Genomic DNA, 27,815 nt, shown 5'->3' with positions numbered 1-27,815 from the left:
TCCTCCTCTATATATACACTGCACAGTACCACTCCTCCTGTATATATACACTGCACAGTACCACTCCTCCTGTATATATACACTGCACAGTACCACTCCTCCTGTATATATAGACTGCACAGTACCACTCCTCCTGTATATATACACTGCACAGTACCCCTCCTCCTGTATATATACACTGCACAGTACCGCTCCTCCTGTATATATACACTGCACAGTACCACTCCTCCTGTATATATACACTGCACAGTACCACTCCTCCTGTATATATACACTGCACAGTACCACTCCTCCTGTATATATAGACTGCACAGTACCGCTCCTCCTGTATATATACACTGCACAGTACCACTCCTCCTGTATATATAGACTGCACAGTACCACTCCTCCTGTATATATACACTGCACAGTACCACTCCTCCTGTCCTGTATATATACACTGCACAGTACCACTCCTCCTGTATATATAGACTGCACAGTACCGCTCCTCCTGTATATATACACTGCACAGTACCACTCCTCCTGTATATATAGACTGCACAGTACCGCTCCTCCTGTATATATACACTGCACAGTACCACTCCTCCTGTATATATACACTGCACAGTACCACTCCTCCTGTATATATAGACTGCACAGTACCGCTCCTCCTGTATATATACACTGCACAGTACCACTCCTCCTGTATATATAGACTGCACAGTACCGCTCCTCCTGTATATATACACTGCACAGTACCACTCCTCCTGTCCTGTATATATACACTGCACAGTACCACTCCTCCTGTATATATAGACTGCACAGTACCACTCCTCCTGTATATATACACTGCACAGTACCGCTCCTCCTGTATATATAGACTGCACAGTACCGCTCCTCCTGTATATATACACTGCACAGTACCACTCCTCCTGTATATATAGACTGCACAGTACCACTCCTCCTGTATATATACACTGCACAGTACCACTCCTCCTCTATATATACACTGCACAGTACCACTCCTCCTGTCCTGTATATATACACTGCACAGTACCCCTCCTCCTGTCCTGTATATATACACTGCACAGTACCCTCCTCCTGTCCTGTATATATACACTGCACAGTACCACTCCTCCTGTATATATACACTGCACAGTACCGCTCCTCCTGTATATATACACTGCACAGTACCGCTCCTCCTCTATATATACACTGCACAGTACCACTCCTCCTGTCCTGTATATATACACTGTACAGTACCACTACTCCTGTATATATACACTGCACAGTATCACTACTCCTGTATATATACACTGTACAGTACCACTACTCCTGTATATATACACTGCACAGTATCACTACTCCTGTATATATACACTGCACAGTACCACTCCTCCTGTATATATACACTGCACAGTACCACTCCTCCTGTATATATACACTGCACAGTACCGCTCCTCCTGTATATATACACTGCACAGTACCGCTCCTCCTGTATATATACACTGCACAGTACCGCTCCTCCTGTATATATACACTGCACAGTACCACTCCTCCTGTCCTGTATATATACACTGCACAGTACCACTCCTCCTGTATATATACACTGCACAGTACCACTCCTCCTCTATATATACACTGCACAGTACCACTCCTCCTGTATATATACACTGCACAGTACCACTCCTCCTGTATATATACACTGCACAGTACCACTCCTCCTGTATATATACACTGCACAGTACCACTCCTCCTGTATATATACACTGCACAGTACCGCTCCTCCTGTATATATATACTGCACAGTACCACTCCTCCTGTATATATACACTGCACAGTACCACTCCTGCTGTATATATATACTGCACAGTACCACTCCTCCTGTATATATACACTGCACAGTACCGCTCCTCCTGTATATATACACTGCACAGTACCGCTCCTCCTGTATATATACACTGCACAGTACCGCTCCTCCTGTATATATACACTGCACAGTACCACTCCTCCTGTCCTGTATATATACACTGCACAGTACCACTCCTCCTCTATATATACACTGCACAGTACCACTCCTCCTGTATATATACACTGCACAGTACCACTCCTCCTGTATATATACACTGCACAGTACCACTCCTCCTGTATATATACACTGCACAGTACCACTCCTCCTGTATATATACACTGTACAGTACCACTCCTCCTGTATATATACACTGCACAGTACCTCTCCTCCTGTATATATACACTGCACAGTACCGCTCCTCCTGTATATATATACTGCACAGTACCACTCCTCCTGTATATATACACTGCACAGTACCACTCCTGCTGTATATATATACTGCACAGTACCACTCCTCCTGTATATATACACTGCACAGTACCGCTCCTCCTGTATATATACACTGCACAGTACCGCTCCTCCTGTATATATACACTGCACAGTACCGCTCCTCCTGTATATATACACTGCACAGTACCACTCCTCCTGTCCTGTATATATACACTGCACAGTACCACTCCTCCTCTATATATACACTGCACAGTACCACTCCTCCTGTATATATACACTGCACAGTACCACTCCTCCTGTATATATACACTGCACAGTACCACTCCTCCTGTATATATACACTGCACAGTACCACTCCTCCTGTATATATACACTGTACAGTACCACTCCTCCTGTATATATACACTGCACAGTACCTCTCCTCCTGTATATATACACTGCACAGTACCACTCCTCCTGTATATATACACTGCACAGTACCACTCCTCCTGTATATATACACTGCACAGTACCACTCCTCCTGTATATATACACTGCACAGTATCACTCCTCCTGTATATATACACTGCACAGTATCACTCCTCCTGTATATATACACTGCACAGTATCACTCCTCCTGTATATATACACTGCACAGTATCACTCCTCCTGTATATATACACTGCACAGTATCACTCCTCCTGTATATATACACTGCACAGTATCACTCCTCCTGTATATATACACTGCACAGTATCACTCCTCCTGTATATATACACTGCACAGTATCACTCCTCCTGTATATATACACTGCACAGTATCACTCCTCCTGTATATATACACTGCACAGTATCACTCCTCCTGTATATATACACTGCACAGTATCACTCCTCCTGTATATATACACTGCACAGTATCACTCCTCCTGTATATATACACTGCACAGTACCACTCCTCCTGTATATATACACTGCACAGTATCACTCCTCCTGTATATATACACTGCACAGTATCACTCCTCCTGTATATATACACTGCACAGTATCACTCCTCCTGTATATATACACTGCACAGTATCACTCCTCCTGTATATATACACTGCACAGTATCACTCCTCCTGTATATATACACTGCACAGTATCACTCCTCCTGTATATATACACTGCACAGTATCACTCCTCCTGTATATATACACTGCACAGTATCACTCCTCCTGTATATATACACTGCACAGTATCACTCCTCCTGTATATATACACTGCACAGTATCACTCCTCCTGTATATATACACTGCACAGTACCACTCCTCCTGTATATATATACTGCACAGTATCACTCCTCCTGTATATATACACTGCACAGTATCACTCCTCCTGTATATATACACTGCACAGTATCACTCCTCCTGTATATATACACTGCACAGTACCACTCCTCCTGTATATATACACTGCACAGTACCACTCCTCCTGTATATATACACTGCACAGTATCACTCCTCCTGTATATATACACTGCACAGTATCACTCCTCCTGTATATATACACTGCACAGTATCACTCCTCCTGTATATATACACTGCACAGTATCACTCCTCCTGTATATATACACTGCACAGTATCACTCCTCCTGTATATATACACTGCACAGTATCACTCCTCCTGTATATATACACTGCACAGTATCACTCCTCCTGTATATATACACTGCACAGTATCACTCCTCCTGTATATATACACTGCATAGTATCACTCCTCCTGTATATATACACTGCACAGTATCACTCCTCCTGTATATATACACTGCACAGTATCACTCCTCCTGTATATATACACTGCACAGTATCACTCCTCCTGTATATATACACTGCACAGTATCACTCCTCCTGTATATATACACTGCACAGTATCACTCCTCCTGTATATATACACTGTACAGTACCACTCCTCCTGTATATATACACTGCACAGTACCACTCCTCCTGTATATATACACTGCACAGTACCACTCCTCCTGTATACAGTGGGGCAAAAAAGTATTTAGTCAGTCAGCAATAGTGCAAGTTCCACCACTTAAAAAGATGAGAGGCGTCTGTAATTTACATCATAGGTAGACCTCAACTATGGGAGACAAACTGAGAAAAAAAATCCAGAAAATCACATTGTCTGTTTTTTTAACATTTTATTTGCATATTATGGTGGAAAATAAGTATTTGGTCAGAAACAAAATTTCATCTCAATACTTTGTAATATATCCTTTGTTGGCAATGACAGAGGTCAAACGTTTTCTGTAAGTCTTCACAAGGTTGCCACACACTGTTGTTGGTATGTTGGCCCATTCCTCCATGCAGATCTCCTCTAGAGCAGTGATGTTTTTGGCTTTTCGCTTGGCAACACGGACTTTCAACTCCCTCCAAAGGTTTTCTATAGGGTTGAGATCTGGAGACTGGCTAGGCCACTCCAGGACCTTGAAATGCTTCTTACGAAGCCACTCCTTCGTTGCCCTGGTGGTGTGCTTTGGATCATTGTCATGTTGAAAGACCCAGCCACGTTTAATCTTCAATGCCCTTGCTGATGGAAGGAGGTTTGCACTCAAAATCTCACGATACATGGCCCCATTCATTCTTTCATGTACCCGGATCAGTCGTCCTGGCCCCTTTGCAGAGAAACAGCCCCAAAGCATGATGTTTCCACCACCATGCTTTACAGTAGGTATGGTGTTTGATGGATGCAACTCAGTATTCAGTATTCTTTTTCCTCCAAACACGACAAGTTGTGTTTCTACCAAACAGTTCCAGTTTGGTTTCATCAGACCATAGGACATTCTCCCAAAACTCCTCTGGATCATCCAAATGCTCTCTAGCAAACTTCAGACGGGCCCGGACATGTACTGGCTTAAGCAGTGGGACACGTCTGGCACTGCAGGATCTGAGTCCATGGTGGCGTAGTGTGTTACTTATGGTAGGCCTTGTTACACTGGTCCCAGCTGTCTGCAGTTCATTCACTAGGTCCTCCCGCGTGGTTCTGGGATTTTTGCTCACCGTTCTTGTGATCATTCTGACCCCACGGGGTGGGATTTTGCATGGAGCCCCAGATCGAGGGAGATTATCAGTGGTCTTGTATGTCTTCCATTTTCTAATTATTGCTCCCACTGTTGATTTCTTCACTCCAAGCTGGTTGGCTATTGCACATTCAGTCTTCCCAGCCTGGTGCAGGGCTACAATTTTGTTTCTGGTGTCCTTTGACAGCTCTTTGGTCTTCACCATAGTGGAGTTTGGAGTCAGACTGTTTGAGGGTGTGCACAGGTGTCTTTTTATACTGATAACAAGTTTAAACAGGTGCCATTACTACAGGTAATGAGTGGAGGAAAGAGGAGACTCTTAAAGAAGAAGTTACAGGTCTGTGAGCGCCAGAAATCTTGATTGTTTGTTTCTGACCAAATACTTATTTTCCACCATAATATGCAAAAAAAATGATAAAAAAAACAGACAATGTGATTTTCTGGATTTTTTTTTCTCAGTTTGTCTCCCATAGTTGAGGTCTACATATGATGTAAATTACAGACGCCTCTCATCTTTTTAAGTGGTGGAACTTGCACTATTGCTGACTGACTAAATACTTTTTTGCCCCACTGTATATACACTGCACAGTATCACTACTCCTGTATATATACACTGCACAGTACCACTCCTCCTGTATATATACACTGCACAGTACCACTCCTCCTGTATATATACACTGCACAGTATCACTACTCCTGTATATATATACTGTACAGTACCACTCCTCCTGTATATATACACTGCACAGTACCACTCCTCCTGTATATATACACTGCACAGTACCACTCCTCCTGTATATATACACTGCACAGTACCACTCCTCCTGTATATATACACTGCACAGTACCACTACTCCTATATATATACACTGCACAGTACCACTCCTCCTGTATATATATATATATATATATACACTGCACAGTACCACTACTCCTGTATATATACACTGCACAGTACCACTCCTCCTGTATATATACACTGCACAGTACCACTCCTCCTCTATATATACACTGCACAGTACCACTACTCCTGTCCTGTATATATACACTGCACAGTACCACTCCTCCTGTATATATATATATATACTGCACAGTACCACTCCTCCTGTATACATACACTGCACAGTACCACTACTCCTGTTGTCACGATATGGTATGAAATATCATAAGTAGTTCTCTAGCCTGTGTGGGCTAAGCCCCCTTCTTGGAGCAACAGTTTTTAGCTGCAAATTCCTGGCTTTCCTTCTCTGAGAGTATGGGGGAAGAGAGGTTTTATTGCTCTGGGGTCGTAAATTCCAGGCTCAGAGGAAAGTCCCTCACCCCTCCCACATTCTCTAGTTCAAACTGGAAAAGTGGCTCCAAGATTCAGGAAAGATTCTTTGTTTAGTTTTTGTTAGATATTAGGCAAACGATTTAAGCTAGAAATACGAAAATATATATTTTTATTCTCACTCGGTGTATCTACACAACCCGCGAAACACGAGCTTCTAACTCCATCTGCTAAAGAAGTAGGGATTTCTCTGGAAATATGTATCCCAGATAGGACATATTTGATCTCATTAGAATGCCCACGTTAATCTGAGATGAATGAGGAGTTTGGTCTGACTCTGACATGTTTTGTAGTGAAGTTATAGAAATCAGAGAGAATAGTTTAAAGTTTAGGCAGAATGTAGAGAGAGGAGGGTCTGGATAAGCCAGCCTTTCTGTGATGTCACAGCCTTGAAAGTATAACTGGCTGCACACATCCCCAGCTGTCTCTCTGCTAGATTTCTTCCTGACTTCTTGTCCTCTCCTGAAGCCAGCAGCATCCCATGGACTGGGATATATGGAAACTGCCCTAGCCTGGTTGCCTGTCATGCTTTGAACATGTAAGTGTTGCTTTTTCTCATTTATTCCCTTTATGTTATAATTACCCTTGTACATATTGGCAATTGTCTCCTTTGTAACTTCTTTATAAAATATTTTTCATAAAGCACTGCCTAATTAATTTCAATGGAATATACTATTATATATTAGTTCGTTCATCCATGCTCTAAACTTACCCTGTCTTCTGAAGTGAAATACGCTACTGTTACTGTTGTGTTGGGTTAGCTTCGGACCCGTTTAATCGAAGCTGGTGGCAGCGAGAAGTGTGCAGACTTTTGGGTTATGTTGTAGCGGCTGCGACGTTAATAATTATTGTTCCTGCCTGAGTGGGAGTAGTTATCGCGTCGCTGCAGCGTGCCCAATAGCCAGTACATAGCAGGCAGCCTTCCTGGCGACTAATTACCCAGGGTGCAGTACCTAATCTGACCTGAGAGTAAGGGGGGCGCCAGAGAGCTGCAAGTGTTAAGTGGAACTGTAAGCGGGATATACATAAATCCCTGCAGTTCGTGGTATATAGAAAAGCAGTGGGATACCTAGAATAAGCCCCTGCTGTAAACTAAGAGGTCAATAGCCTTGTGTGTGGTTTTTTTTTAATCCCATCGTGGAGTGGAGGGATAACTAAGATAAGCCCCCTGCACATGTGATAGCCGTCTGTTGGCCTAAAGTCACCTCAATCCGTGACGTAGGGGTGACGGTCACGGTGTGAATATATACACTGCACAGCACCACTCCTCCTGTATATATACACACTGCACAGTACCACTCCTCCTGTATATATACACTGCACAGTACCACTCCTCCTGTCCTGTATATATACACTGCACAGTACCACTCCTCCTGTATATATACACTGCACAGCACCACTCCTCCTTTCCTGTATATATACACTGCACAGTACCACTCCTCCTGTCCTGTATATATACACTGCACAGTACCACTCCTCCTGTATATATACACTGCACAGTACCACTCCTCTATATATACACTGCACAGTACCACTCCTCCTGTATATATATATATATATATATATATATATACATACATACACACACACACTGCACAGTACCACTCCTCCTGTATATATACACTGCACAGTACCACTCCTCCTGTATATATATATATATATATATATATATATACTGCACAGTACCACTCCTCCTGTATATATATATATATATATATATATATATATATATACTGCACAGTACCACTCCTCCTGTATATATACACTGCACAGTACCACTCCTCCTGTATATATATATATATATACACTGCACAGTACCACTCCTCATGTATATATACACTGCACAGTACCACTCCTCCTGTATATATACACTGCACAGTACCACTCCTCCTGTCCTGTATATATACACTGCACAGTACCACTCCTCCTGTATATATATATACACTGCACAGTACCACTCCTCCTGTATATATATATATATATATATATATATATATATACTGCACAGTACCACTCCTCCTGTCCTGTATATATACACTGCACAGTACCACTCCTCCTGTCCTGTATATATACTGCACAGTACCGCTCCTCCTGTATATATACACTGCACAGTACCACTCCTCCTGTATATATACACTGCACAGTACCACTCCTCCTGTATATATACACTGCACAGTACCACTCCTCCTGTCCTGTATATATACACTGCACAGTACCACTCCTCCTGTATATATACACTGCACAGTACCACTCCTCCTGTATATATACACTGCACAGTACCACTCCTCCTGTATATATACACTGCACAGTACCACTCCTCCTGTATATATACACTGCACAGTACCACTCCTCCTGTCCTGTATATATACACTGCACAGTACCACTCCTCCTGTCCTGTATATATACACTGCACAGTACCACTCCTCCTGTATATATACACTGCACAGTACCACTCCTCCTGTATATATATATACTGCACAGTACCACTCCTCCTGTATATATACACTGCACAGTACCACTCCTCCTGTATATATACACTGCACAGTACCACTCCTCCTGTATATATATATATATATACTGCACAGTACCACTCCTCATGTATATGTACACTGCACAGTACCGCTCCTCCTGTATATATACACTGCACAGTACCACTCCTCCTGTATATATACACTGCACAGTACCTGTTATGGCTGGCAATCAGGCAACACAGCGTGCAGTAATCAGCGCACATACAGAGATCTGGCAATAACCAAAAACAATAGGACGAGCTCTGAGACGTGGAATCTCTGTAGACTGCAGTACCTGATCTATCCTCACACAACTATAAGCAGCAGTGGATTGCGCCTATCACTACCTATGCAACTCGGCACTGCCTGAGGAGCTGACTAGCCTGAAGATAGAAATACAAGCCTGACTTACCTCAGAGAAACACCCCAAAGGAATAGGCAGCCCCCCACATATAATGACTGTTAGCAAGATGAAAAGACAAACGTAGGAATGAAATAGATTCAGCAAAGTGAGGCCCGATATTCTAGACAGAGCGAGGATAATAATAATAATAATAATAATAATAATAATAATAATCTTTATTTTTATATAGCGCTAACATATTCCGCAGCGCTTTACAGTTTTGCACACATTATCATCACTGTCCCCGATTGGGCTCACAATCTAGAATTCCTATCAGTATGTCTTTGGAATGTGGGAGGAAACCGGAGTGCCCGGAGGAAACCCACGCAAACACGGAGAGAACATACTAACTCTTTGCAGATGTTGTCCTGGGTGGGATTAGAACCCAGGACCCCAGCACTGCAAGGCTGTAGTGCTAACCACTGCGCCACCGTGCTGCCCTTAGGATAGCAAAGAGAACTATGCAGTCTACAAAAAAGCCTAAAACGAAAACCACGCAAAGGGGCAAAAAGACCCACCGTGCCGAACTAACAGCACGGCGGTGCACCCCTTTGCTTCTCAGAGCTTCCAGCAAAAGTTAATAGCAAGCTGGACAGAAAAAACAGAAAACAAACTAGAAGCACTTATCTAGCAGAGCAGCAGGCCCAAGGAAAGATGCAGTAGCTCAGATCCAACACTGGAACATTGACAAGGAGCAAGGAAGACAGACTCAGGTGGAGCTAAATAGCAAGGCAGCCAACGAGCTCACCAAAACACCTGAGGGAGGAAGCCCAGAGACTGCAATACTACTTGTGACCACAGAAGTGAACTCAGCCACAGAATTCACAACAGTACCCCCCCCTTGAGGAGGGGTCACCGAACCCTCACCAGAACCCCCAAGCCGACCAGGATGAGCCACATGAAAGGCACGAACAAGATCTGGGGCATGGACATCAGAGGCAAAAACCCAGGAATTATCTTCCTGAGCATAACCCTTCCATTTGACCAGATACTGGAGTTTCCGTCTAGAGACACGAGAATCCAAAATCTTCTCCACAATATACTCCAATTCCCCCTCCACCAAAACAGGGGCAGGAGGCTCCACAGATGGAACCATAGGTGCCACGTATCTCCTCAACAACGACCTATGGAATACATTATGTATGGAAAAGGAGTCTGGGAGGGTCAGACGAAAAGACACCGGATTGAGAATCTCAGAAATCCTATACGGACCAATAAAACGAGGTTTAAATTTAGGAGAGGAAACCTTCATAGGAATATGACGAGAAGATAACCAAACCAGATCCCCAACACGAAGTTGGGGTCCCACACGGCGTCTGCGATTAGCGAAAAGCTGAGCCTTCTCCTGGGACAAGGTCAAATTGTCCACTACCTGAGTCCAGATCTGCTGCAACCTGTCCACCACAGAATCCACACCAGGACAGTCCGAAGACTCAACCTGTCCTGAAGAGAAACGAGGATGGAACCCAGAATTGCAGAAAAATGGAGAGACCAAGGTAGCCGAGCTGGCCCGATTATTAAGGGCGAACTCAGCCAACGGCAAAAATGACACCCAATCATCCTGGTCAGCGGAAACAAAACATCTCAGATATGTTTCCAAGGTCTGATTGGTTCGTTCGGTCTGGCCATTAGTCTGAGGATGGAAGGCCGAGGAGAAAGATAGGTCAATGCCCATCCTACCACAAAAGGCTCGCCAGAACCTCGAGACAAACTGGGAACCTCTGTCAGAAACAATATTCTCAGGAATGCCATGTAAACGAACCACATGCTGGAAGAACAAAGGCACCAAATCAGAGGAGGAAGGCAATTTAACCAAGGGCACCAGATGGACCATTTTAGAAAAGCGATCACAGACCACCCAAATGACCGACATTTTTTGAGAAACGGGAAGGTCAGAAATGAAATCCATCGAAATATGTGTCCAAGGCCTCTTCGGGACCGGCAAGGGCAAAAGCAACCCACTGGCACGTGCCCACATATAATTACGCTCAGCAGCAGAAAATTTCCTGGAAAAGAAAGCACATGGTTTGAACACTGAGCAACCAGAACCTCTCTGTGACAAAACCGCCCCTGCACCAATCTCAGAAGCATCAACCTCGACCTGGAACGGAAGAGAAACATCAGGTTGACACAACACAGGGGCACAGCAAAAACGACGCTTCAACTCCTGAAAAGCTTCCACGGCAGCAGAAGACCAATTAACCAAATCAGCACCCTTCTTGGTCAAATCGGTCAACGGTCTGGCAATGCTAGAAAAATTACAGATGAAGCGACGATAAAAATTAGCAAAGCCCAGGAATTTCTGCAGACTTTTTAGAGATGTCGGCTGAGTCCAATCCTGGATGGCCTGAACCTTAACCGGATCCATCTCGATAGTAGAAGGGGAAAAGATGAACCCCAAAAATGAAACTTTCTGCACACCGAAGAGACACTTTGATCCCTTCACGAACAAGGAATTAGCACGCAGTACCTGGAAAACCATTCTGACTTGCTTCACATGAGACTCCCAATCATCTGAGAAGATCAAAATGTCATCCAAGTAAACAATCAAGAATTTATCCAGATACTCACGGAAGATGTCATGCATAAAAGACTGAAAAACAGATGGAGCATTGGCAAGTCCGAACGGCATCACCAGATACTCAAAATGACCCTCGGGCGTATTAAATGCCGTTTTCCATTCATCTCCCTGCCTGATTCTCACCAGATTATACGCACCACGAAGATCAATCTTAGTAAACCAACTAGCCCCCTTAATCCGAGCAAACAAGTCAGAAATCAATGGCAAGGGATACTGAAACTTAACAGTGATCTTATTAAGAAGGCGGTAATCAATACACGGTCTTAGCGAACCATCCTTCTTGGCTACAAAAAAGAACCCTGCTCCCAATGGTGACGACGATGGGCGAATATGTCCCTTCTCCAGGGACTCCTTCACATAACTGCGCATAGCGGTGTGTTCAGGTACGGACAAATTAAATAAACGACCCTTAGGGAATTTACTACCAGGAATCAAATCTATAGCACAATCACAATTCCTATGCGGAGGTAGGGCATCAGACTTGGACTCTTCAAATACATCCTGAAAGTCAGACAAGAACTCTGGGATGTCAGAAGGAATGGATGACGAAATAGACAAAAATGGAACATCACCATGTACTCCCTGACAACCCCAGCTGGTTACCGACATAGAGTTCCAATCCAATACTGGATTATGGGTTTGTAGCCATGGCAACCCCAACACGACCACATCATGCAAATTATGCAGTACCAGAAAGCGAATAACTTCCTGATGTGCAGGAGCCATGCACATGGTCAGCTGGGCCCAGTACTGAGGCTTATTCTTGGCCAAAGGTGTAGCATCAATTCCTCTCAACGGAATAGGACACCGCAAAGGCTCCAAGAAAAATCCACAACGTTTAGCATAATCCAAATCCATCAGATTCAGGGCAGCGCCTGAATCCACAAACGCCATGACAGAATACGATGACAAAGAGCACATTAAGGTAATGGACAAAAGGAATTTGGACTGTACAGTACCAATAACGGCAGAGCTATCGAACCGCCTAGTGCGTTTAGGACAATTAGAAATAGCATGAGTAGAATCACCACAATAGAAACACAGTCTGTTCAGACGTCTGTGTTCTTGCCGTTCTACTTTAGTCATAGTCCTGTCGCACTGCATAGGCTCAGGTTTACTCTCAGACAATACCGCCAGATGGTGCACAGATTTACGCTCGCGCAAGCGACGACCGATCTGAATGGCCAAGGACATAGACTCATTCAAACCAGCAGGCATAGGAAATCCCACCATTACATCCTTAAGAGCTTCAGAGAGACCCTTTCTGAACAAAGCCGCTAGTGCAGATTCATTCCACAGAGTGAGTACTGACCACTTCCTAAATTTCTGACAATATACTTCTACATCATCCTGACCCTGGCATAAAGCCAGCAGATTTTTCTCAGCCTGATCCACTGAATTAGGCTCATCGTAAAGCAATCCCAGCGCCTGGAAAAATGCATCAACATTACTCAATGCAGAATCTCCTGGTGCAAGAGAAAATGCCCAGTCCTGAGGGTCGCCGCGCAAAAAAGAAATAATAATCAAAACCTGTTGAATAGGATTACCAGAAGAATGAGGTTTCAAGGCCAAAAATAGCTTACAATTATTTCTGAAGCTCAGGAACTTAGTTCTGTCACCAAAAAACAAATCAGGAATCGGAATTCTTGGTTCTAGCATCATAGTAACATAGTAACATAGTAACATAGTTAGTAAGGCCGAAAAAAGACATTTGTCCATCCAGTTCAGCCTATATTCCGTCATAATAAATCCCCAGATCTACATCCTTCTACAGAACCTAATAATTGTATGATACAATATTGTTCTGCTCCAGGAAGACATCCAGGCCTCTCTTGAACCCCTCGACTAAGTTCGCCATCACCACCTCCTCAGGCAAGCAATTCCAGATTCTCACTGCCCTAACAGTAAAGAATCCTCTTCTATGTTGGTGGAAAAACCTTCTCTCCTCCAGACGCAAAGAATGCCCCCTTGTGCCCGTCACCTTCCTTGGTATAAACAGATCCTCAGCGAGATATTTGTATTGTCCCCTTATATACTTATACATGGTTATTAGATCGCCCCTCAGTCGTCTTTTTTCTAGACTAAATAATCCTAATTTCGCTAATCTATCTGGGTATTGTAGTTCTCCCATCCCCTTTATTAATTTTGTTGCCCTCCTTTGTACTCTCTCTAGTTCCATTATATCCTTCCTGAGCACCGGTGCCCAAAACTGGACACAGTACTCCATGTGCGGTCTAACTAGGGATTTGTACAGAGGCAGTATAATGCTCTCATCATGTGTATCCAGACCTCTTTTAATGCACCCCATGATCCTGTTTGCCTTGGCAGCTGCTGCCTGGCACTGGCTGCTCCAGGTAAGTTTATCATTAACTAGGATCCCCAAGTCCTTCTCCCTGTCAGATTTACCCAGTGGTTTCCCGTTCAGTGTGTAATGGTGATATTGATTCCTTCTTCCCATGTGTATAACCTTACATTTATCATTGTTAAACCTCATCTGCCACCTTTCAGCCCAAGTTTCCAACTTATCCAGATCCATCTGTAGCAGAATACTATCTTCTCTTGTATTAACTGCTTTACATAGTTTTGTATCATCTGCAAATATCGATATTTTACTGTGTAAACCTTCTACCAGATCATTAATGAATATGTTGAAGAGAACAGGTCCCAATACTGACCCCTGCGGTACCCCACTGGTCACAGCGACCCAGTTAGAGACTATACCATTTATAACCACCCTCTGCTTTCTATCACTAAGCCAGTTACTAACCCATTTACACACATTTTCCCCCAGACCAAGCATTCTCATTTTGTGTACCAACCTCTTGTGCGGCACGGTATCAAACGCTTTGGAAAAATCGAGATATACCACGTCCAATGACTCACCGTGGTCCAGTCTATAGCTTACCTCTTCATAAAAATTGATTAGATTGGTTTGACAGGAGCGATTTCTCATAAACCCATGCTGATATGGAGTTACACAGTTATTCTCATTGAGATAATCCAGAATAACATCCCTCAGAAACCCTTCAAATATTTTACCAACAATAGAGGTTAGACTTACTGGCCTATAATTTCCAGGTTCACTTTTAGAGCCCTTTTTGAATATTGGCACCACATTTGCTATGCGCCAGTCCTGCGGAACAGACCCTGTCGCTATAGAGTCCCTAAAAATAAGAAATAATGGTTTATCTATTACATTACTTAGTTCTCTTAGTACTCGTGGGTGTATGCCATCCGGACCCGGAGATTTATCTATTTTAATCTTATTTAGCCGGTTTCGCACCTCTTCTTGGGTTAGATTGGTGACCCTTAACCATCGATTTCTGATCAATAGTATCTTGAATCTTTTGTACATTTACAACGAGATTATCCATTGAGGAGCACAGAGCCTGAATATCCATGTCCACAGCTGTGTCCTGAAGCACTCTAATGTCTAGGGGAAAAAAAGACTGAAGACAGAGCTAAGAAAAAAAAATGATGTCAGGATTTCTTTTTTCCCCTCTATTGGGAATCATTGGTGTGGCTCCTTGTACTGTTATGGCTGGCAATCAGGCAACACAGCGTGCAATAATCAGCGCACATACAGAGATCTGGCAGTAACCAAAAACAATAGGACGAGCTCTGAGACGTGGAATCTCTGTAGACTGCAGTACCTGATCTATCCTCACACAACTATAAGCAGCAGTGGATTGCGCCTATCACTACCTATGCAACTCGGCACTGCCTGAGGAGCTGACTAGCCTGAAGATAGAAATACAAGCCTGACTTACCTCAGAGAAATACCCCAAAGGAATAGGCAGCCCCCCACATATAATGACTGTTAGCAAGATGAAAAGACAAACGTAGGAATGAAATAGATTCAGCAAAGTGAGGCCCGATATTCTAGACAGAGCGAGGATAGCAAAGAGAACTATGCAGTCTACAAAAAACCCTAAAACGAAAACCACGCAAAGGGGCAAAAAGACCCACCGTGCCGAACTAACAGCACGGCGGTGCACCCCTTTGCTTCTCAGAGCTTCCAGCAAAAGTTAATAGCAAGCTGGACAGAAAAAACAGAAAACAAACTAGAAGCACTTATCTAGCAGAGCAGCAGGCCCAAGGAAAGATGCAGTAGCTCAGATCCAACACTGGAACATTGACAAGGAGCAAGGAAGACAGACTCAGGTGGAGCTAAATAGCAAGGCAGCCAACGAGCTCACCAAAACACCTGAGGGAGGAAGCCCAGAGACTGCAATACCACTTGTGACCACAGAAGTGAACTCAGCCACAGAATTCACAACAAGTACCACTCCTCCTGTATATATATATATATACTGCACAGTACCACTCCTCCTGTATATATACACTGCACAGTACCACTCCTCCTGTATATATATATATATATATATATATATATATATATATATATATATATATATATATATATACTGCACAGTACCACTCCTCCTGTATATATACACTGCACAGTACCACTCCTCCTGTATATATACACTGCACAGTACCACTCCTCCTGTATACAGTGGGGCAAAAAAGTATTTAGTCAGTCAGCAATAGTGCAAGTTCCACCACTTAAAAAGATGAGAGGCGTCTGTAATTTACATCATAGGTAGACCTCAACTATGGGAGACAAACTGAGAAAAAAAATCCAGAAAATCACATTGTCTGTTTTTTTAACAATTTATTTGCATATTATGGTGGAAAATAAGTATTTGGTCAGAAACAAACAATCAAGATTTCTGGCTCTCACAGACCTGTAACTTCTTCTTTAAGAGTCTCCTCTTTCCTCCACTCATTACCTGTAGTAATGGCACCTGTTTAAACTTGTTATCAGTATAAAAAGACACCTGTGCACACCCTCAAACAGTCTGACTCCAAACTCCACTATGGTGAAGACCAAAGAGCTGTCAAAGGACACCAGAAACAAAATTGTAGCCCTGCACCAGGCTGGGAAGACTGAATGTGCAATAGCCAACCAGCTTGGAGTGAAGAAATCAACAGTGGGAGCAATAATTAGAAAATGGAAGACATACAAGACCACTGATAATCTCCCTCGATCTGGGGCTCCATGCAAAATCCCACCCCGTGGGGTCAGAATGATCACAAGAACGGTGAGCAAAAATCCCAGAACCACGCGGGGGGACCTAGTGAATGTACTGCAGAGAGCTGGGACCAATGTAACAAGGCCTAACATAAGTAACACACTACGCCACCATGGACTCAGATCCTGCAGTGCCAGACGTGTCCCACTGCTTAAGCCAGTACATGTCCGGGCCCGTCTGAAGTTTGCTAGAGAGCATTTGGATGATCCAGAGGAGTTTTGGGAGAATGTCCTATGGTCTGATGAAACCAAACTGGAACTGTTTGGTAGAAACACAACTTGTCGTGTTTGGAGGAAAAAGAATACTGAATACTGAGTTGCATCCATCAAACACCATACCTACTGTAAAGCATGGTGGTGGAAACATCATGCTTTGGGGCTGTTTCTCTGCAAAGGGGCCAGGACGACTGATCCGGGTACATGAAAGAATGAATGGGGCCATGTATCGTGAGATTTTGAGTGCAAACCTCCTTCCATCAGCAAGGGCATTGAAGATTAAACGTGGCTGGGTCTTTCAACATGACAATGATCCAAAGCACACCACCAGGGCAACGAAGGAGTGGCTTCGTAAGAAGCATTTCAAGGTCCTGGAGTGGCCTAGCCAGTCTCCAGATCTCAACCCTATAGAAAACCTTTGGAGGGAGTTGAAAGTCCGTGTTGCCAAGCGAAAAGCCAAAAACATCACTGCTCTAGAGGAGATCTGCATGGAGGAATGGGCCAACATACCAACAACAGTGTGTGGCAACCTTGTGAAGACTTACAGAAAACGTTTGACCTCTGTCATTGCCAACAAAGGATATATTACAAAGTATTGAGATGAAATTTTGTTTCTGACCAAATACTTATTTTCCACCATAATATGCAAATAAATTGTTAAAAATACAGACAATGTGATTTTCTGGATTTTTTTTTCTCAGTTTGTCTCCCATAGTTGAGGTCTACCTATGATACTTTTTTGCCCCACTGTATATACACTGCACAGTACCACTCCTCCTCTATATATACACTGCACAGTACCACTCCTCCTGTATATATATATACACTGCACAGTACCACTCCTCCTGTATATATATATATATATACACTGCACAGTACCACTCCTCCTGTATATATACACTGCACAGTACCGCTCCTTCTGTATATATACACTGCACATTACCACTCCTCCTGTATATATACACTGCACAGTACCACTCCTCCTGTATATATACACTGCACAGTACCACTCCTCCTGTATATATATATATACACTGCACAGTACCACTCCTCCTGTATATATATATATACACTGCACAGTACCACTCCTCCTGTATATATATATATACACTGCACAGTACCACTCCTTCTGTATATATACACTGCACATTACCACTCCTCCTGTATATATACACTGCACAGTACCACTCCTCCTGTATATATACACTGCACAGTACCACTCCTCCTGTATATATATACACTGCACAGTACCACTCCTCCTGTATATATATATATATACACTGCACAGTACCACTCCTCCTGTATATATATATATATATATATATATATATATATATATATATATATATATATATATATATATATATAAATAATAATTTTATTTATATAGCGCCAACATATTCCGCAGCGCTTTACAAATTATAGAGGGGACTTGTACAGACAATAAACATTACCGCATAACAGAAATACAGTTCAAAACAGATACCAGGAGGAGTGAGGGCCCTGCTCGCAAGCTTACAAACTATGGGGAAAAGGGGAGACACGAGAGGTGGATGGTAACAATTGCTTTAGTTATTCGGACCAGCCATAGTGTAAGGCTCAGGTGTTCATGTAAAGCTGCATGAACCAGTTACCTGCCTAAGTATGTAGCAGTACAGACACAGAGGGCTAATACTGCATAAAGTGAATGAGAACATGATGCGAGGAACCTTTTTTTTTTTTTTTTCTTATAAATAGGCCACACAGGGATCGTTAGGTTAATGCATTGAGGCGGTAGGCCAGTCTGAACAAATGAGTTTTTAGGGCACGCTTAAAACTGTGGGGATTGGGGATTAATCGTATTAACCTAGGTAGTGCATTCCAAAGAATCGGCGCAGCACGTGTAAAGTCTTGGAGACGGGAGTGGGAGGTTCTGATTATTGAGGATGCTAACCTGAGGTCATTAGCGGAGCGGAGGGCACGGGTAGGGTGGTAGACTGATACCAGGGAGGAGATGTAGGGTGGTGCTGAGCCATGGAGTGCTTTGTGGATGAGGGTAGTAGTTTTGTACTGGATTCTTGAGTGGATGGGTAACCAGTGTAATGACTGGCACAGGGTAGAGGCATTGGTGTAACGGTTGGTGAGGAATATGATCCTGGCTGCAGCATTCAGGACAGATTGGAGCGGGGAGAGTTTTGCAAGAGGGAGACCGATTAGTAGAGAGTTACAATAGTCCAGACGAGAATGAATAAGTGAAACAGTCAGAGTTTTTGCAGAGTCGAAATTAAGAAAAGGGCGAATTCTAGAAATGTTTTTGAGATGCAGGTAAGAAGAGCGAGCCAGTGATCGGATGTAGGGGGTGAATGAAAGGTCAGAATCAAGGATGACCCCAAGGCAGCGGGCATGTTGCTTTGGAGTAATGGTGGAACCGCACACGGAGATGGCAATGTCAGGCAAAGGTAGGTTAGTAGAGGGAGAGAACACGAGGAGTTCAGTTTTTGACAGGTTTAGTTTCAGATAGAGGGAGGACATGATGTTAGAGACAGCGGTAAGACAATCACTGGTGTTTTCTAAAAAGGTCGGTGTGATATCGGGAGCAGAAGTGTATAATTGGGTGTCGTCAGCATAGAGATGGTACTGGAAACCAAATCTACTGATTGTTTGTCCAATAGGGGCAGTATACATCGAGAAGAGTAGGGGGCCTAGGACTGATCCTTGAGGAACCCCAACAGTAAGGGGAAGGTGAGAGGAGGAGGAACCAGCAAAACATACAGTGAAGGATCGGTCAGAGAGATAGGAGGAGAACCAGGAGAGAACGGTGTCCTTGAGGCCGATGGAGCGGAGCATAGTGAGGAGGAGCTGATGATCCACAGTGTCGAATGCTGCAGAGAGATCCAAGAGAATTAGCATGGAGTAGTGACCATTAGATTTAGCTGTTAGTAGGTCATTAGAGACTTTAATGAGGGCAGTTTCAGTAGAGTGTAAAGAGCGGAAGCCAGATTGAAGAGGGTCGAGAAGAGAGTTATCTGAGAGATAGCGGGTAAGACGGGAGTGGACCAGGCGTTCGAGGAGTTTAGAGATGAAGGGAAGATTAGAGACAGGTCTATAATTAGCGGCACAGTTTTGATCGAGGGATGGTTTTTTAAGTAATGGATGTATGATGGCATGCTTAAATGAGGAGGGAAAAATACCGGAAGTGAGGGAAAGGTTGAATATTTTTGTTAGGTGAGAGGTGACAGCCGGGGAAAGGGACTGGAGGAGATGTGACGGAATGGGGTCACTGGTGCAAGTGGTCGGGCGCGAAGATGCAAGGAGCCTGCTTACTTCTTCTTCTGTAACTGCTTCAAAGTCAGAGAGTGAACTAGATGCAGTGGGGGAGGGAGGACAGTGCATGGTATGAAGAGATTGGGAGAGGATTTCCTGTCGAATGTGGTCAATTTTTTCTTTGAAGTAATTGGCCAGATCGTCAGCACGGAGATCCGTGGTTGGGGCCTGCTCTCTTGGGTTGAGTAGGGACTGGAACGTGTCAAAGAGACGTTTAGGGTTATTGGACAGGGAGGTGATGAGGGTGTTGAAGTAGGTTTGTTTGGAGAGGTGAAGGGCAGAATTGTATGTCTTTAGCATGAACTTATAATGGATGAAATCTTCGGGTAGATTAGATTTTCTCCACAGACGTTCTGCGCACCTGGAGCACCGCTGCAGGAAACGTGTTTGCAGCGTGTGCCACGGTTGTTGCCGTCTGTGCCGAGTTGTTTTATGTATAGGAGGAGCAGCTTCATCCAGGGCACTTTGCAGGGTTTCATTGTAATGCTTCAGAGCAGAATCAGGACATGAGATGGAGGAGATTGGGGCCAATGAGGACTGCAAGTTCTTCATAAGTTCCTGGATGTTAATGGCCTGTATGTTTCTATAGGTGTGGAAAGTGGGGGTGACCTGAGCGGGATGGCAGTTCTTGATAGAGAATGAAAGAAGGTTGTGGTCAGAGAGCGGGAGAGGGGAGTTTGTGAAGTCATCCACTGAGCAAAGTCGGGAGAAGACCAAGTCAAGGGAGTTTCCATCTTCATGTGTTGGAGAGTTAGTATGCTGCGAGAGGCCAATATATATGTGCAGTATATATATATATATATATATATATATATATATATATATATATATATATATATATATATATATATATATATACACACTGCACAGTACCACTCCTCCTGTATATATACACTGCACAGTACCACTCCTCCTGTATATATACACTGCACAGTACCACTCCTCCTGTATATATATATATATATATATATATATATATATATATATATATATATACACACTGCACAGTACCACTCCTCCTGTATATATACACTGCACAGTACCACTCCTCCTGTATATATACACTGCACAGTACCACTCCTCCTGTATATATATATATATATATATATATATATATATATATATATATATATATATATATATATATATATATATATATATATATATATATATATATATATATATATATATACACACTGCACAGTACCACTCCTCCTGTATATATACACTGCACAGTACCACTCCTCCTGTATATATACACTGCACAGTACCACTCCTCCTGTATATATACACTGCACAGTACCACTCCTCCTGTATATATATATATATATACACTGCACAGTACCGCTCCTCCTGTATATATATATATATACACACTGCACAGTACCACTCCTCCTGTATATATATATATATATATATACACACTGCACAGTACCACTCCTCCTGTATATATATATATATATATACACACTGCACAGTACCACTCCTCCTGTATATATACACTGCACAGTACCACTCCTCCTGTATATATACACTGCACAGTACCACTCCTCCTGTATATATACACTGCACAGTACCACTCCTCCTGTATATATATATATATATATATATATATATATATATATATATATATATATATATATATATATATATATATATATATATATATATATATATATATATATACACACACTGCACAGTACCACTCCTCCTGTATATATACACTGCACAGTACCACTCCTCCTGTATATATATATATATATATACACTGCACAGTACCGCTCCTCCTGTATATATATATATACACTGCACAGTACCGCTCCTCCTGTATATATATATACACTGCACAGTACCACTCCTCCTGTATACACACACTGCACAGTACCACTCCTCCTGTATACACACACTGCACAGTACCACTCCTCCTGTATATATATATATATATATATATATATATATATATATATATATATATATATATATATATATATATATATAAAGGAGTGGGCCTGTGCAGTATATATATATAGAGGAGGAGTGGGCCTGTGCAGTATATATAGAGGAGGAGTGGGCCTGTGCAGTATATATAGAGGAGGAGTGGGCCTGTGCAGTATATATATATATATATATATATATATATATATATATATATATATATATATATATATATACCGCAGCGCGGTATGTGAGCGAATGTCATAGACTGCGAGAAAGAACTATGATGCCATGGACTATAGCCCCCAACCTGGATCTGCCCCATCCACCTCCCCTATGCCATGGACTATAGCCCCCAACCTGGACCTGCCCCATCCACCTCCCCTATGCCATGGACTATAGCCCCCAACCTGGACCTGCCCCATCCACCTCCCCTATGCCATGGACTATAGCCCCCACCCTGGATCTGCCCCATCCACCTCCCCTATGCCATGGACTATAGCCCCCAACCTGGACCTGCCCCATCCACCTCCCCTATGCCATGGACTATAGCCCCCAACCTGGACCTGCCCCCCATCCACCTCCCCTATGCCATGGACTATAGCCCCCACCCTGGATCTGCCCCATCCACCTCCCCTATGCCATGGACTATAGCCCCCACCCTGGATCTGCCCCATCCACCTCCCCTATGCCATGGACTATAGCCCCCAACCTGGACCTGCCCCATCCACCTCCCCTATGCCATGGACTATAGCCCCCACAATGGATCTGCCCCATCCACCTCCCCTATGCCATGGACTATAGCCCCCAACCTGGATCTGCCCCATCCACCTCCCCTATGCCATGGACTATAGCCCCCACAATGGATCTGCCCCATCCACCTCCCCTATGCCATGGACTATAGCCCCCACAATGGATCTGCCCCATCCACCTCCCCTATGCCATGGACTATAGCCCCCACCCTGGATCTGCCCCATCCACCTCCCCTATGCCATGGACTATAGCCCCCACCCTGGATCTGCCCCATCCACCTCCCCTATGCCATGGACTAGAGCCCCCACCCTGGATCTGCCCCATCCACCTCCCCTATGCCATGGACTATAGCCCCCACCCTGGATCTGCCCCATCCACCTCCCCTATGCCATGGACTAGAGCCCCCACCCTGGATCTGCCCCATCCACCTCCCCTATGCCATGGACTATAGCCCCCACAATGGATCTGCCCCCATCCACCTCCCCCACAGCTCCTACCCAACATCCCCTCAGTCCCTATCCCTATTGCCTCTATACACTTGCTTTGGCAAAACTGATGTGTATTTGGTCCTGCCAATAAAGCTTCTTTGAATCTTGAATCTATATATATATATCTATATAGATATAGATATAGAGAGAGAGAGAGAGAGAGGAGGAGCGGGCCTGTGCCGTATATATATATATATATATATATATATATATATATATATATATATATATAAGGAGTGGGCCTGTGCAGTGTATATAGAGGAGGAGTGGGCCTGTGCAGTGTAGGTAGGTTACTCACGGGATGATTGGGGTCGTAGTCCTCTGCAGGCCTCCACACTCGCAGGCGGCTCCTGTGGTCTCATCAGTTTGGGCGATCCCCCTTTATCGCGGCTCCTGGTGATGGGCGTTCACCCGGGCGGAGGACGCTGATCAGGAGATAATACTCAGCTGCGCCTGGTGAAACGTCTATTGCAATATCTGGGGCCCAGAGAGGAACTTTCATTATTACCGTTTAAAAGGAATTAATGATAACAACGAATCTTGAGAAAAAGCCGCGAGTTCTCTGGGCAGAGCGCAGAATACGGGGCTGCGTAGCGGGCACACATAATGGTGCGCAGTCAGCGCCCTAAGGCCGGAGTCACACTAGTGAGTTTTACGGGCGTATGAGCGCATAAAATACGTCTGTAAAACTCGCAAAACAAACGGCCCAATTATTTTCTATGCCCCTGCTCCTATCTGCCGTATTTTACTGATCAGTATTATACGGCTTTCTACGGCCGTAGAAAATCCCAGCATGCTGCGTTTGTCACCGTATTGCGCAAAAAAAAAAAAAAAGCCAATGAAAGTCTATGGAAGCCAGAAAAATACGGATTACACACGGACCAGCAGTGTGACTTGCGAGAAATACGCAGCGGTGTTAGAGAGAAAAGCCGGTAATTCAGTGCGGTGTACAGTAAAATCACACTGACAGCTTCCAGTAGAATAGGTAGAATAAATGTGTACACATAGAATAGGTGTATATATATATATATATATATATATATATATATCAGTGAAACACACACATGTATATATATTAATATTTTTTCCAGCGCTAGACAGCTTGAAAGCCGGTAATTCAATTACCGGCTTTTGCTTTCTCCTTCCTAAACCCGACATGATATGTGACATGGTTACATACAGTAAACCATGTCTTCTCTCCTTTTTTTTGCAGATTCCACACTACTAATGTCAGTAGTGTGTATCTGCAAAATTTGGCCGTTCTAGCTATTAAATTAAAGGGTTAAATGGCGGAAAAAATTGGCGTGGGCTCCCGCACAATTTTCTCCGCCAGAGTAGTAAAGCCAGTGACTGAGGGCAGATATTAATAGCCTGGAGAGGGTCCACGGTTATTGGCCCCCCCCCCCTGGCTAAAAACATCTGCCCCCAGCCACCCCAGAACAGGCACATCTGGAAGATGTGCCTATTCTGGCACTTGGCCACTCTCTTCCCATTCCCGTGTAGTGGTGGGATATGGGGTAATGAAGGGTTAATGCCACCTTGCTATTGTAAGGTGACATTAAGCCAAATTATTAATGGAGAGGCGTCAATTATGACACCTATCCATTATTAATCCAATACTAGTAAAGGGTTAAAAAATACACAACCACATTATTAAAAATTATTTTAATGAAATAAAAACAAAGGTTATTGTAATAATTTATTCTACGCCCAATCCACTCACAGAAGACCCTCGATCTGTAACAAAAAAAAAAAAAAAATAAACCAACAATATCCTTACCTTCCGCAGATCTGTAACGTCCAACGATGTAAATCCATCTGAAGGGGTTAAAATATTTTGCAGCCACGAGCTTTGCTAATGCAGCGCTGCTCCATGCTGCAAAACCCTGGGGAATGAAGGTAAAGTAGGTCAATGACCTATATTTACCTGCATTTGAGGTGAGGCGCCCTCTGCTGGTTGTCCCTAGATCGTGGGAACTTTCCTACAAAGCTCCCAGGCTCGAGATCATAAGAGGCGCCCTCTGCTGGTTGTCCTCATATGAACTCGAGCCTGGGAGCTTTCTAGGAAAGTTCCCACGATCTAGGAACAACCAGCAGAGGGCGCCTCACCGCAAATGTAGGTAAATATAGGTCATTGACCTACTTTACCTACATTCCCCGGGGTTTTGCAGCCAGGAACAACATTGCTTTAGCAAAGCTCGTGGCTGCAAAATATTTTAACCTCTTCAGATGGATTTACATCGTTGGACGTTACAGATCTGCGGAAGGTATGGATATTGTTGGTTTATTTATTTATTTTTTTTTTGTTACAGATCGAGGGTCTTCTGCGAGTGGATTGAGCGTACAATAAAATATTACAACAACCTTTGTTTTATTTCATTAAAATAATTTATAATAATGTGTTTGTGTATTTTTTTAACCCTTTACTAGTATTGGATTAATAATGGATAGGTGTCATAATTGACGCCTCTCCATTATTACCCCATATCCCACCGCTACACGGGAATGGGAAGAGAGTGGCCAAGTGCCAGAATAGGCGCATCTTCCAGATGTGCCTTTTCTGGGGTGGCTGGGGGCAAATGTTTTTAGCCAGGGGGGGGGGGGCCAATAACCGTGGACCCTCTCCAGGCTATTAATATCTGCCCTCAGTCACTGGCTTTACTACTCTGGCGGAGAAAATTGCACGGGAGCCCACGCCAATTTTTTCCGCCATTTAACCCTTTAATTTAATAGCTAGAACGGCCAAATTTTGCACATACACACTACTAACATTAGTAGTGTGGAATGTGCAAAAAAAAGGGGGATATGAGATGGTTTACTGTATGTAACATGTCTCATATCATGTCGGGTTTAGGAAGGAGAAAGCAAAAGCCGGTAATTGAATTACCGGCTTTAAAGCTGTCTAGCGCTGTATGAAGTAATAATATATATACATATATGTGTCTACTGATATATATATATATATATATATATATATTTATAACAGTATATATTTTTTTTTTTTTTTTTTTTTTACACATGGATCCCTTGTATATATCCGTATGTCGGTTTTGCAAGCCTGCGATAAAAACACGCAGTACGGATGACATACGGATTACATACGGAGGATGCCATGCGCAAAATACGCTGACACACCCTGCCTACGGAGGAGATACGGACCACTATTTTGGGGACTTTTCAGTGTATTACGGCCGTAATATACGGACCGTATTGTCTTACGCTGAGTGTGACGCCGGCCTAAGACGGGGGATGAGGGGCACTGTGACCGGGGGTGACGCAGCCCACAACACCGGCGATACGTGACATCCACAGATAGACCGACCTGCACTGGACGTCACACAGGATGTGGTCTGCAGTGTTCATGGGTGGCAGCATGGCCGGATAATAAGCGCTGCTGTCTGTCCTGCCGGCCCTCCAATGTTACACAGGATGGCGCCCCCGCGCAGAGGCAGCAGCACCCCTATATACCCCTCTACAGGCCCTATATACCCCTCTACAGGCCCTATATACCCCTCTACAGGCCCTATATACCCCTCTACAGGCCCTATATACCCCTCTACAGGCCCTATATACCCCTCTACAGGCCCTACAACAACAAAGCAGCAGAGACGTGGCACTGGGAGGGTATATATGTATATCTATCAAAAAATGACTTGTTGGCAAAAAAAAAGAGTAATAAAGGCAAATGCAGTGTGTGCGTCCACTGAGCCCATACTACAGAGACTAAGATCCAACCACCGAAGTGTGGACCATACGTGGAATATGTGGACCGCCCAGACAAATTCGTCATCAAGAAAGGCAAAATCCCATCTATAAAGTAACCAGAGACTGCGATACAGCGCCTCCATTCTGCACCCGACATACAGTCAGCGAGTACA

General features: G+C 43.6%; 1 protein-coding gene across 2 annotated transcripts in view; it reads right to left on the bottom strand.

The window, feature by feature from the left end:
* Positions 1-27,815, bottom strand: part of STEAP3 (STEAP3 metalloreductase) — a 197,349-nt gene that overhangs the window by 59,291 nt on the left and 110,243 nt on the right. The window contains exon 1 of one of the 2 annotated variants that reach the window (XM_069732558.1): positions 24,236-24,337. The exons of the other annotated variant lie outside the window; for it this stretch is intronic. Within the exon in view, the coding sequence (XP_069588659.1) occupies positions 24,236-24,299 (64 nt within the window). The 5' untranslated portion in view covers positions 24,300-24,337. Of the gene's footprint in view, positions 1-24,235; positions 24,338-27,815 lie in introns of those variants that run through there. 2 annotated transcript variants of the gene reach the window in all.

Source organism: Ranitomeya imitator, chromosome 7, assembly GCF_032444005.1.
Source record: "Ranitomeya imitator isolate aRanImi1 chromosome 7, aRanImi1.pri, whole genome shotgun sequence".
Classification (NCBI taxonomy): Eukaryota; Metazoa; Chordata; class Amphibia; order Anura; family Dendrobatidae; genus Ranitomeya; species Ranitomeya imitator.
The sequence above is the reverse complement of the archived record's forward strand: the minus strand, read 5'-3'. Positions and strand labels throughout refer to the sequence as shown.